The following is a 13,046-nucleotide window of genomic DNA, read 5'->3' as shown; positions in this document are numbered from 1 at the left end:
GATGGCAGGTCCATCTTTGATAATAGATGTTGCCTCTTTGAGGCAGCATGTCATGTAGATTCTACTGATGGTGGAGATGGGTACGGCTGTGACCATGATGTCTTGGGCTGAGTACGCTACTCCAGGAGTCTCCAACCTTTTTTTGTACCGCGGACTGGTTTAATATTGACAATATTCTTGTGGACTGGCCGATGGGGGGGGGGGGGGGGGGGGGGCGCGGTGTTCAAGTAGGGTTGCAACTTTCTCACTCCCAAACAAGGGACAAAAGTAGCAGTCACATACGGGACACTTGTGATTAGCCCGAGAAAGACTACCATGACCATGAAGCCTTGCGCAGGCTTGTGTGTACGTGCCGATTTTTTTTTCTACGAATCAGTTCTGGCTTAATCTTCCCGATTCTGTTAAGTGAAACTACACTGTACATACATTTCTACTTTATATAGAATGTGTATTTATCATATCATTCCTGCTTTTACTATATATGTTAGTGTTATTTTAGGTTTTATGTATGATTTGGTAGGTTATTTCAAGTTCAACAGTGCGTGACAGGGAATGAAGAAAGGTGCAGCTGACTCATTTAATTTCCTCGCGGCCCAATAGCACATGCTTTGTGGCCCAGCGGTTGGGGACCACTGCGCTACTCTCTGCAGCTTCTAATGTTTTGTGTCTTTGAACTGCGCAGCCAAACCATGATGCAACCAATCAGAATACTTTGAACAGTACCCCGGTACAAGTGTTCGGTGAGAGAGCAACCTCCTTAATCTTCTAAGTAAAGATCCTGGTATTCCTTCCTTGTTTTTGCATTCATCTGCTGTGCTCATAAGTCATCCAATCTGTTAATATGAAAAGCTGCTGATCCTCATCATCACCTATACACCCATGTACATTGAGGCATGTTCGCTCTCCTTTCCCTACCTGAAAATCAACTATCAAGCCTTTTATTTATTTTTTACAGACACTGAATGAGAAGTTGTTGTTGAGGTATCACTCAGCCAGGTATCCTCTCTTAGTCCTGTATGCCGACACATCACCAACCTGTGATTTGTGCAGAAACAGCGGTGTTGCCAGAAAATAAGCACACGGCATTGGAGCTGTGCTTAGCAACACAGTCACATACGTAAAGGGATCTGGGCAGGGGACTAAGCACCTGCGTTGATGGTCAGCCAGGAGGTGGTGTTGGAACCAAACCTCACATTGACGTCTGCCAATGAGGAAGTGGAGGATCTAGTTTCAGAGGGATGAACAGTGGCTCAGGTCTTGAAGCATGATGATGAACTTGGATGGATGCCTGTGTGAACACCAAGCTGCAGTCAGTGGACAGCGGCCCGATGTATGTGTTCCTTTTGTCCAGATGGTGTAGAGCACAGCGAATAGCTAGTAAAAGCACATCTGCTGTCGACCTGTTGTGGCAGTAGGTCTCACACTAAGAGAGCACCTATTATCTTCAAGGGCAGGGATTAGGAGCAGACTTGGAGAAGCTAATTTCAACAAATTCTATACCTGGTGCTTTGGGCACAAGGCCACTGAGTAATCTAATTCAAAGGGGCTTAACATTGACACACTGGATAAGTTAACTGACAGATTAATTAGTGCATCTAGTTTTTGAAATCCATTGAACACATGGATGAACTATCTAAGAAGTGTGAGACTACATTTATGAACATTGATAAAGCCGTTTTAGACATTCAAAACTTCTTGGAAAGTGGGACCAGAAGGCAAGTATCAATTCCTGAAGCATACAAGGGTATTTCCATTTTACAAGCTTCTTCTGCACTTCCTTACATTTTTTTTTATTGGATACATTATTATAAAATAAAGGTAGGGAAGTAAAACTGGTTTAAGATTAAGATTTATCTGCCGAGGAGTTGGGAGAAATAAAACTGGAATTAAATCAATCAACATCTGTCCAAATTTAGATTAAAAGCTGCACAGCAACTGCAAATGTAGCTATATCCGGTAACCGTCTGAAATTCTATCCAAAAGGTTGCATTTAGTTCACTGGGCTTTACTGCAAATGTAATTGATGCTTTTGAGGCAGACGATATATTTAGTGTGTGAAAAGTTTACGTTATAAATGGGGATGAAGGAATTTATAATGGGGGAAAGGTGACAAATGAGACAAAAATAGAGGATTTAAGATTTTGAACATAAGGTGCTAAAAATAAGGTAGTTTCCTAGTTCATCTACAAATATTAAATTTTCTATATTTGAGCAATAGTAGCAGCTCATTTAGCAATAAAAACACACTGGCACTTTGCTCTGCTGATTATTCTTCAGAGAGATTTGGACACCAAGTGCGACCACATAACTGTAACTGAGCCAGATGGAGTTGTTACCAGACAGCAAAGTGACCCTGTACAAGGAGTGAGATTCATCAAAAAATATTTTTTCCACTTATTTGATGTAATGAGACCCACAGGTGACTTAGAGCAATTCTGCCCAATGCGAGATCTTTTCACACAGCACAGAAGAGCAAAGGAACTTTAATGTTGATTCTCACTTGTCTGCTAGTGGGTAAGCATTTGTCCCTCTGCCAGTTGCTGCAATCCAAAATATGTCAGGCTGTGCACTCTTGTTGAAAGAAATAAATACTTTGTACACAGAGAGGTCTGGATTTCTTTTAAAGACTTAACTGTTCATTATTTCAGATTTTTAGCTAAACCCTTTTCATGTTTCTTTCCAAAAGGATCAATATACCTATTTTCAGGTAAACTGGGTGTATTAGGCTGAGACAAAACCACGGAAATTTGAAGCAATGATAAGAAATAACGAATGTACTCGGCTTTTTAAAATATTTCATTGAGTAATATATATCTGATATATAATACATTTAACAGTGGTGACAAATACAGACTTAAATTTTGTGAAATGAAATAGTGCTGCCTTGAGTGAGAGTTGTTCACTTTTTTTTCTATTAAGAGAGAACCTTTTTGACATTTAAGTGACTAAATCTTTCTCCAGGTTACAGAGAACTCTGCTCTTGATTTTCATATCTGGAAAGGAATGCTGAGAAGCGTGGAGCAAGAAAAGCTTCTTTATCAACTTTTGATTTGTATCATCCAAATAACACAGCAGCTTTCTGTACTACTGCTAAATTCTGCAGATGGCGTTCAACTATCCTTAATGTTCAGCCATTCGATTATTAACCCAAGTCTACAAGAACATACCCGTCTTGCTTTTAATGTGGTATACAAGAGCAGTGAAATTAAACTGCAAACCAAACAAACATTCACTTAAAAAAAAAGTTGTTTCGGAATAAACTCAAGTGCTATTTTGCTTTTAATTTTGCTTCCAAGTTCCTGCTGTATTTCATTAGGAAATGATGTATCATTTCCTTTTCCTCATTTCAGCATACTTATATAAAAAAAATTATACACACAACAGCTTCAAGGTTTCTGCTATATTTGGAGATAACTTATAATATACAGCAGCAGGCAATCCTCCCATGGGCACAGACTCACACAGTAAGTTTATGGAAAACCTTCAGAAACAGACTTGCTGCCAACGATGCTGGTATTTTTCTTGACTAACTTTCTCATTCCAACAGCACTAAGTGAAAAGTTGATATTTAAAAAGAAAACTGCTATACTCAAGCAATCCTTCTCTTCTCAGAGAGGTACATTGCTAACAAATCAAATCAAATTTATTGCTGTCTCTATTCACATATACTTAATGCAAGTAACACAAATTTCCTGATAACACTCCAAGACCACCTCCTGTGTTTTCAATCAAGGCTGCCCCAAAGCTTAACCACACTGTAAAATTGACAATGCACACACACAAATTACTGAAGGAACTCAGCAGGCCAGGCATCATCCATGGAAAAGAGCAAGCAGTCGACTTTTCAGACCGAAACCCTTCAACAGGACTCCGAAGGGTCTCAGCCTGAAACGACAACTGTTTATTCTTTTCCACAGATGCTGCGTGGCCTGCTGAGTTCCTCCAGCATTGCGTGTGTTGCTTTGGACTTCCGGCATCTGCAGATCTTCACGTGTTTGTAGAATTGATGAGCCTTGATTGAAAACACAGATCAGTGGAATTCCCTTCCCAGTTGATAGTGGGTTGGTTCACATGCAGTTGAGTACTTAAAAGCATATTAATCAATAATTGTGAGAAATAGAGTTGATGGTTACAGCATTAATGCAAACAAATATGGTAAAATGGTTATTGGATTTTGCCTACAATAACAACCTATATGCTGTCAATACTGGTTTTATGGTTAAACTAGTAATCTAGAGGGCTGCATAATAATCCAGTTATTAGTTCAAGTCCTAACAAAGGAGCTGGAGAACTTAAAATTTAGTAATTAAATAAATACAAAATATAAGTCATTTACCAGTAACCCAGTAACAGTTAGCCCCCACACAGACTCATAAAATTCGACCTTGATCAATATAACCCCTTGAGGAAATTCTCCCATCTTCATCTAACCTAGCCTCAGTATTTAACTGCAAACAACAGGAATTCTGCAGATGCTGGAAATTCAAGCAACACACATCAAAGTTGCTGGTGAACGCAGCAGGCCAGGCAGCATCTGTAGGAAGAGATGCAGTCGACCTTTCAGGCCGAGACCCTTCGTCAGGACTAACTGAAGGAAGAGTGAGTAAGGGATTTGAAAGTGGGAGGGGGAGGAGGAGATCCAAAATGATAGGAGAAGACAGGAGGGGGAGGGATAGAGCCAAAAGCTGGGCAGGTGATAGGCAAAAGGGGATACGAGAGGATCATGGGACAGGAGGTCCGGGAAGAAAGACAAGTGGGGGGGGACCCAGAGGATGGGCAAGAGGTATATTCAGAGGGACAGAGGGAGAAAAAGGAGAGTGAGAGAAAGAATGTGTTCTCTAACTTCCGCTAAGGCCCCACCTCCCCCTCGTACCCAATCTGTTACTCATTTTTATGCACACATTCTTTCTCTCACTCTCCTTTTTCTCCCTCTGTCCCTCTGAATATACCCATTGCCCATCCTCTGGGTCCACCCCCCCCCCTTCTCTTTCTTCCCGGACCTCCTGTCCCATGATCCTCTCGTATCCCCTTTTGCCTATCACCTGTCCAGCTCTTGGCTCCATCCCTCCCCCTCCTGTCTTCTCCTATCATTTTGGATCTCCCCCTCCCCCTCCAACTTTCAAATCCCTTACTCACTCTTCCCTCAGTTAGCCCTGACGAAGGGTCTCGGCCTGAAACGTCAACTGTACCTCTTCCTATAGATGCTGCCTGGCCTGCTGCGTTCACCAGCAACTTTGGTGTGTGTTGCTCAGTATTTAACTGTTCTTTGAAGTGGTACACCAAACTCCTGTTTCATGAACTTAAAAAAAATACCAGATATATGATCAAGCATCAACTTATGGCAGCTGAGATGACACTGAGCTCTTCTGCTGCTATAAAGAACTTATGGAGATATGCCAGCATTAGGAGAGCTGTCCCACACAGATGGGAAACAGCACAGTGTTATGTTCACATTCCCAGATAGTACCATTCATCTCACTCCCCAGACACCCAATTGCCAACCTTGGTTTTTCTTGTTCCATTGGGAAGCCAGATCCAAAATGAGAAAGCACAGCAACAAAGTCAGTGGCATTTGGGGCTTCTGGTGAGAGGACTGCATGAATGCTCGTAGCATAGGATCATAAGGGAACTTTCTGCTGAGGAATACTCACTGTTCGCCCTCAGATGATGAATCATGCTCATCCACAGTGAACACCATTTATGTGAAATATTTCATATAGGAAGGAAGGGTCTGTAATTCATTTGGCAAGACAATCAACAACTAATAATGATTGTGTTCAACTGTCAGATAAGGCAAGCAGCTCATGATAAGAGATTCAAGACCAGGGAAAAAAAATCTGCTTGACCCAGCCCATGCCAAACTGATGACTCAGATGCAGCTATAGAAGATTGATATGATAGAGAACACAAATTCCACCACTATCTTACATTTGCAAGCTTCTAAATGAATCTAGCAGCTTACATGTTAAATGAGTAATGAAATGGATAACTAATCTCTTCTGTCTACACAATATCCACATCCTTCCATTTTTCTCTCATTTGTATGCCTATCGCTTAAAAGTCTCAAAGTTTCTGCCTCTATCACCACTCCAGGCAGCACATTTCAGACATCCGCCACTCTGGAAAAAAAAAAACACTTGCCCTTCAAATCTCCTTTGAAATTACCCCCTCAGCTTAAATGCATGCCCTCTGTATTTCGACATTTCAACCCTTGGAAAAAGATATTGTCTGCCTAGTCTATCTATGCCTCTCATAATCTTATAAACCTCTATCAGATCTCCCCTCAGCTTCCGCCACACCAGAGAAAACCAAATGGGAAAGGGGGAGAATCAGGCCATTTGACCCATCGAGTCTGCTGATATTTTATCATGGCTGGTCCAATTTTCCTCTCTACCCCAATCTCCTGCCTTCTCCTCATATCCCTTCATCCCTGACCAATCAAAAATCTATCAACCTCTGCCTCAAGTAAAGATTTGGCCTTCCCAGCTGCCTTTGGCTAAGAATTCCACAGATTCACCACTCTCTGCCTAAAGAAATTTCTCCTCATCTCCATTCTAAAAGGACGTCTCTCTATTCTGAGGCCATATCCTCTGGTCTTAAGACTCTCCCACCAGAGGAAACGACCCATGTTTGTCCAATCTCTTGTTATAAAACATAATCCAGGCAACATCTTGGTAAACTTCTTCTGCACCCTCTCCAAAGCCTCAACATCCTTCCTATAAAGGGACAGCCAGAACTGTATGCTATACTCCAGGTGCAGCCTAACTAGAGTTTTATAAAGCTGCAGCATAACTTCCAGTCTTTTGAACTCAACACCTTGATTAATAAAGGCAAGCATGCCATATGCTTCTTAACCAGCCTATCAACCTGTGTAGGCACTTTTACAAAGTTATGAAGTGGCACTTCAACATCCCTCTGTTCATCAACACTGTTAAGAGTCTTGTCTCTTCACATTTGACCTACAAAGGTGCAACACATCACATTTGGCTGGGTTAAACTCCATCCGCCATTTTTCTGCCCATATCTGCAACTGATTTATACCCCATTATATTCTTTGCTAGTCTTCTATGCTAACCACACCACCACCAATCTTTGCATCATCTGCAAATGTACTAACCCATCCATCTACATTTTCATCTTATATCATTATATATATTACAAACAGCAGAAATCCCAGTATAGGATTCCCGCTGAAGACCACTAATCACAGACTTCCAGCTAAAATAAATCGCTTTGACCACTACCCCCTGTCTACTATGGGTAAGTCGGTTCTGAATCCAAATGGCCAATTCAGCGTGGATCCCATGAATCTTCTGCATAAGCGTCCTATAAGGGACCTTGTCAAACACCTTACTAAAATCCATACAGACAGCATCCGCAGATCTACCTTCATCACTCACCCTTGTCACTTTGTCAAAAAACTTAAGATAGCAAGGCATGATTTACCCCACACAAAGCCACGCTGGCTCTACCAAATGCTTATAAATCCCACCACTAAGAATTTTCTCTAGTAACTTCCCTACCATTGACCTGACACTCGCTGGTCTATTCTTTCCTGGATGATCCATCACTCCCTTCTTGAATAATAAACATTTGCTACTCGCCAGTCCTGCTGAACCTCACCTGTGGCTAGAGAGGACATGGAGATATTGGTGAAGGCCCCAGAAAACCCTTCTCTTGCTTCTCTAGATAACCTGCGGTATATCCTATTAGGTCCCGGGGACTTATCCACCTTAATGCTCTTTAAGAGACTCAACATGACTTCGTAAACACAAAATAATCTGCAGATGCTGGGGTCAAGGCAACACTCGCAACACGCTGGAGGAACTCAGCAGGTCGGGCAGCATCCGTGGAAAAGGCTAACATGACTTCTTTCTTTACTTCAAAAATTCAATTGAAGAATGCAGAAAAGGATGCAAAAGCAGCATCAAATCTAAAAATCTAGTGAAACAGTAACGCAAGCCTGTGCATATGGCAAACAATGGAAGCAGCATGCTTTAGAGCAGAGGCTCCCAACCTTTTTTATGCCATGGACAATTACCAATAGGAACCACAGGTTAGGAAACCTTGCTTTAGAGAGAACTAAGTGGAATTCATAATGTAACTAAGTAGAAAGAACATGTTCAGTTGTGGAGGCCAAGTCATTGGGTATATTTAAAGTGGAGGTTGATTAGTAAGGGTGTCAAAGGTTATGGGGAGAAGCCCGGAGAATGAGGTTGAGAGGGAAAATAAATCAGCCATGATCAAATGGTGGGACAAACTTGAAAGGCCTAATTCTGCTCCTATGAATTGTGGTTTGAAGTGTTTCTAAAACCAATGGATTAAATCAAGGCTCTCATGGTCTACCAAATCCGTTTATGGGGGAAAAACAGTGAACATTCTGCTGAGGTGATTCATCTCCACCATTCTCAACTATCTTTCTTTGTAGAACCAATGACGGATTTTACAGTAAGGTTCTTTGGAACTAAGCTGTGCTCAATGCTGCTTGATATCCAAAGACAGTTACTGCTATCTTAGCTCCAGAAGCAACTGCCTTTTTTCTCTGTCTTTCATTTAGGGTAAATAAAGAATTAACCTATAGCAGGTGATTCCAGTAGAACCGAACTGTGGAATAGGCGGGAGGCTACCAGTGAATAAGACTGATCCTCTTTCATCGCTCTGATGCTCAAGAGCAGAGTGATGCAGCAGTAACTGGCCTGTATTTGTTCGGCTCCTAATCAATAGGTTCCAAAAGATAATCTAAACTACCTCTGCTTGAATCTAGAGTTGGGGTTGTCTTGAAACAGTGCATAGATAGTGGCTACTATCAGTGTAAATGTCTTGGGATATTACTGAAGCCTTAGCCTTTTAAACCCCTTACACTCGACGCAGTTTTAAAGATGGCAAGGCAGTGGCTATACTTCATTAGGAGTTTGAAGAGGTTTGGTATGTCAACAAATACACTCAAAAACATCTATAGATGTACCATGGAGAGCATTCTGACAGGCTGCATCACTGTCTGGTATGGGTGGGTGGGTGGGGGGGGGGGGGGGGGGGAGGTGCTACTGCACAGGACCAAGATTAGCTGCAGAGGGTTGTAAATCTAGTCAGCTCTACCTTGGGTACTAGCCTACAAAGTACCCAGGACATCTTCAGGGAACAGTGTCTCAGAAAGGCAGCGTCCATTATTAAGGACCCCCAGCACCAGGGCATGCCCTTTTCTCACTGTTACCATTAGGTAGGAGGTACAGAAGCCTGAAGGCACACACTCAACAATTCAGAAACAGCTTCATCCCCTCTGCCATCCAATTCCTAAATGGACATTGAACCCTTGGACACTACTTCACTTTTTAAATATATATTATTTCTATTTTTTTTGCATGATTTTTAATCTATTCAATATATGTATAGTGTAATTGATTTATTTATTTATTATTTTTTTTTTCTATATTCTGTATTGCATTGAACTGCTGCTGCCAAGTTAATAAATTTCACGTCACATGCCGGTGATAATAAACCTGATTCTGATTCTTTGCTGTTTCTTGAACTGAACTGAATTTCTTGATCTGGTCTAAAGTTTTCTTACAGAAGCAATGTGATCAGCATTAACTTGATTAAGCCTGGGGAGGCATTTAAAACAGAATCTGAGATATCAAGAGTAATAGAACCATCAACGTTACCATGAAATGCAAAGCTAAACTAAACCTTCTTAAATCATTGTACTTACCACTTTTTTCCAGTCGATTCTTTCCACCTTTCGTTTCAGAGAAGTGACCAATATAATTAACAGCAGCAAAGTCAGGAAGAAGGCACTGCAGCTGACAAACTCGAAGAAATAAAGTGCATGACAGATGTTGCAGATTGCCACCACCTCTTCCAGAACAAAGGCGAGAAATGAAAAGACCTATTCAGGAACAAACCAGAAGAGAAACTCAAATATACTACTTGCAAATCTTGCAGTGATACAAATATTAGAGTCACAGAATTATGAAGTCAGACTCACACAGCATAAAACAGGCCTTTCAGTCCATCACAACTATCTATACTAATCCCATTTGTCTGATTTAAATCCATTTATCCAGTTTAGTTTCTGTTAGACATTATTAGGAATATCTTCATCAATTAGAGTTAATAATAGCCACATGCAGATTAAATCACCCTCTTTCCTGTGCCAAAATGCACTTAGTTGTCAAGCTCAAGAAAACTCTTTGTTGCAATGTTGTTAGTTTTCCATTTCTTTGATAGCCAGCTTTGTGTTTTTTTAAAAAAAGACAACAAAGTTGATACTGTCCAAATTTTACATAATTTATTACCTGGGCAATTATCAGTTAGATTGATAAGAACATAAGCAGAAATAGTCCACTCAGCTCATTGGGTCTGCTCCGCCATTCCTACACAACTGATTTACTATCCCTCTCAACCCCATTCTCCTGCCTTCTCCCTGCATCCTTTGACACCCTGACTAATCAAGAACCCATCAACCTCTGCTTTCAATATTTGAACACAAGAGATGTGCGAAGCCTATGTGTAAACCAGCAATGCTAATGATCCAGATATTCCCAATAATCATCTCAGTCATGTTTCAGTTTTAAATGAGAGGATGATTTATTTTTTCCTCCTCAAACCTTCACACAATCCAATTACTTCTAAAGACGCTCAAGAATTTTTCCTACTCTACTGTGCACAATTATTCAACAGAAATAGCAAAAACATACTGAAGATTAATGGTGATAAAATTCCTCACAGCAGTTAAATATTTACTGACAGTGATATTTTTTGTTATGAGATTTGAACATGCACAAAACAGGAGGCCCAGAAGAATCATCACAGTGCACACACTGTAACTGCTGATGAACAAACCCTCCCTGAGCATCATGTATGAATTTTTTTTGTATTTCCCACTGATAATCAGTAAGTAATGTCTGACCCCAACCGCGCCCCCCCCCCCCAGCACTTACACACATTTCTAACTTGGTAGTTGTATTTTCCCAAGGTGATGGTTCTCCCAACTGTATATCCAGCTGCCCCAAGCCATCCACCATCTCATCTGGCTCATCTTCTCCTCTACCCTCCCATCCAAACTGGTAGGACTAGGCCCAACCTCATTCTCCGGTTGCACCCCAGCAACATTTTAGCTGTTGCAGGGTACTCAGAGCCAAAAAGAATAATGTGATCCTTTTGCTCAGCAAACAATTGGAATTACGCCTGCTTTCATTCATTGCTCAAACTGAGCATTAAACCTGGCTACTGAGCAATAGAGAATGAGGATACAGGTAGCTCCTTAGGTTACAACAGGACTCTATTCCCGAGAACTGTTTATAACCCAAATTGTACATAAATTGGAAATGAACAACAGCAGTGTGTGGGAGAGGATTACAGAAACACATGTGACAGAAGAGCGAGCAGGCATGAGACAAGCGGCTGTCAGCTGGCCTTGATGACTTTATACATGAGTGAACCTGCTCAGCTCTGCTTGGCACTAGCCCATGACTTGAGTGGAGGTGGAGGGGTGGAGAGAGGAAGTGCGTGGAAGTGCCCTGTTCCTTTCCACTCAACAGAAGATGCTTGCAGCCCTGCGGCAGCTGACAAATCTGCCCTGCTGGTTTGCCACAGCTATTCATTTGTAATAGTTGTCCATAGGCATTTGGAACTTTGGAAATGAGATGCATATGAATGCAAAGCACTTGATCCCAAGTGAGCACTGTGGCACCTATGACATCTCTGGCTACACACTGGAATCCAGTTGTAACCTGGGGTCTGCAAGTATCCTCATTATCCATTGTACAGTAGCCCAGTTCAACACTCAGCTTGAGCAATTGCCAATCCCATGCGCTTCTTCCATTTTTACACGCAGTGAACAAAATGTGCAGCTTGAGAAGTCTTGCCATCGTCTCTGGGGTTGATCAGCACTTGATAAATGCCATAAAAGTGGAATAGTATTGGAGAGCAACTCACTTGGAAGGCAACATGTTGCAAAAGCTGATCTTAATTCCTCAACACTTCACCCATTACTTCAAACATTTTGAGTGATTGAGTGAGCGAATGTTTCTCATTGAGTTTGAAAAAGATGCGGGTGTATTCTCTGGAAATTCCAGTTGACCATTTCCACAGAGCACCAACTGGACCATTTTATTTACACCTCCAATACTTGACAGAGTATGGAATCATAAAAGCAAAACAGAACGGTACTGTTTCTGGGGAGCTGTCATCGTGGTAAATCATCCTTTGGGCTTGAAACCATTTGGACCATCCCTCCATGATGGACTTTGACAAAGGCATTAACGAAGACCACATCAATTACACTTTAGGATGTTGGCTTTCACAGTCACAGACCATCTGGATAAAGGGGCAAGATTGGAATCGTGGGAAATTTTGAAATTAATCACTTGCAAATAAAATGAAAAGCTTTAGTTATGCTCACACCGTTAAGCAGGTGAGATAAATGCATTGAGTTAGTCTACAAAAAATGTGCGTGTGGTTAATCACGTTAAAGGCTCCAGAGAGACAGAAGGTGATGGAACACTCAGCAAAAGTAATTTCTGATATGGTTAATGTAGCTTCAATGCTGTGACAAGGCTGTAAATTTGATTGAAAACTTTGAAAGCTGGAATAACACAGCAAAGGTGAATCAACAATTTCGATAAAAACATTAATGTCAAAGCAATTTTGAGTGTAAGGACCCACAAATGGCAGGCCATATACAAATTTACAAAGTTATTTTGTGCACGTTACAGTATTTTTTTAAAGCAAATACTTCATGGCATATACTGTAGCACCACCTAGTGCACAGACTTTTAATTCATTGCAGAAAATTCAATTTGTTGACATAATCTTTAATTCATGGTTTCTGACAATGGTGAATATGATAGTTCCCCAAGATTTGAGATTATAACCCAATTTGAAAGTAGAAAGATCTAAGTGGATTGAGCAATCCTAACTACAAAAGTCACCTCTATGGCTCTGCTCAAAATGAGAATAAATGAAAAAAGTTTTTATATCAAGCATAAATTTGTGTAATATAGTCCTAGCTGTTTCTGACTTAATAATGTATTTGCTTTATTCTTAAA

At 41.0% G+C, this 13,046-nt stretch overlaps 1 protein-coding gene across 3 annotated transcripts in view; it reads right to left on the bottom strand.

Annotated features, from left to right (window-relative positions):
• LOC140195422 (CKLF-like MARVEL transmembrane domain-containing protein 6) overlaps window positions 1-13,046 on the bottom strand; it is a 69,994-nt gene that overhangs the window by 20,635 nt on the left and 36,313 nt on the right. For all 3 annotated transcript variants that reach the window (XM_072253695.1, XM_072253694.1, XM_072253696.1), the window contains exon 3: window positions 9,707-9,883. In XM_072253695.1, the coding sequence (XP_072109796.1) occupies window positions 9,707-9,883 (177 nt within the window). The remainder of the gene's footprint in view (window positions 1-9,706; window positions 9,884-13,046) is intronic.

This window comes from Mobula birostris, chromosome 3, assembly GCF_030028105.1.
Source record: "Mobula birostris isolate sMobBir1 chromosome 3, sMobBir1.hap1, whole genome shotgun sequence".
Classification (NCBI taxonomy): Eukaryota; Metazoa; Chordata; class Chondrichthyes; order Myliobatiformes; family Myliobatidae; genus Mobula; species Mobula birostris.
The sequence above is the reverse complement of the archived record's forward strand: the minus strand, read 5'-3'. Positions and strand labels throughout refer to the sequence as shown.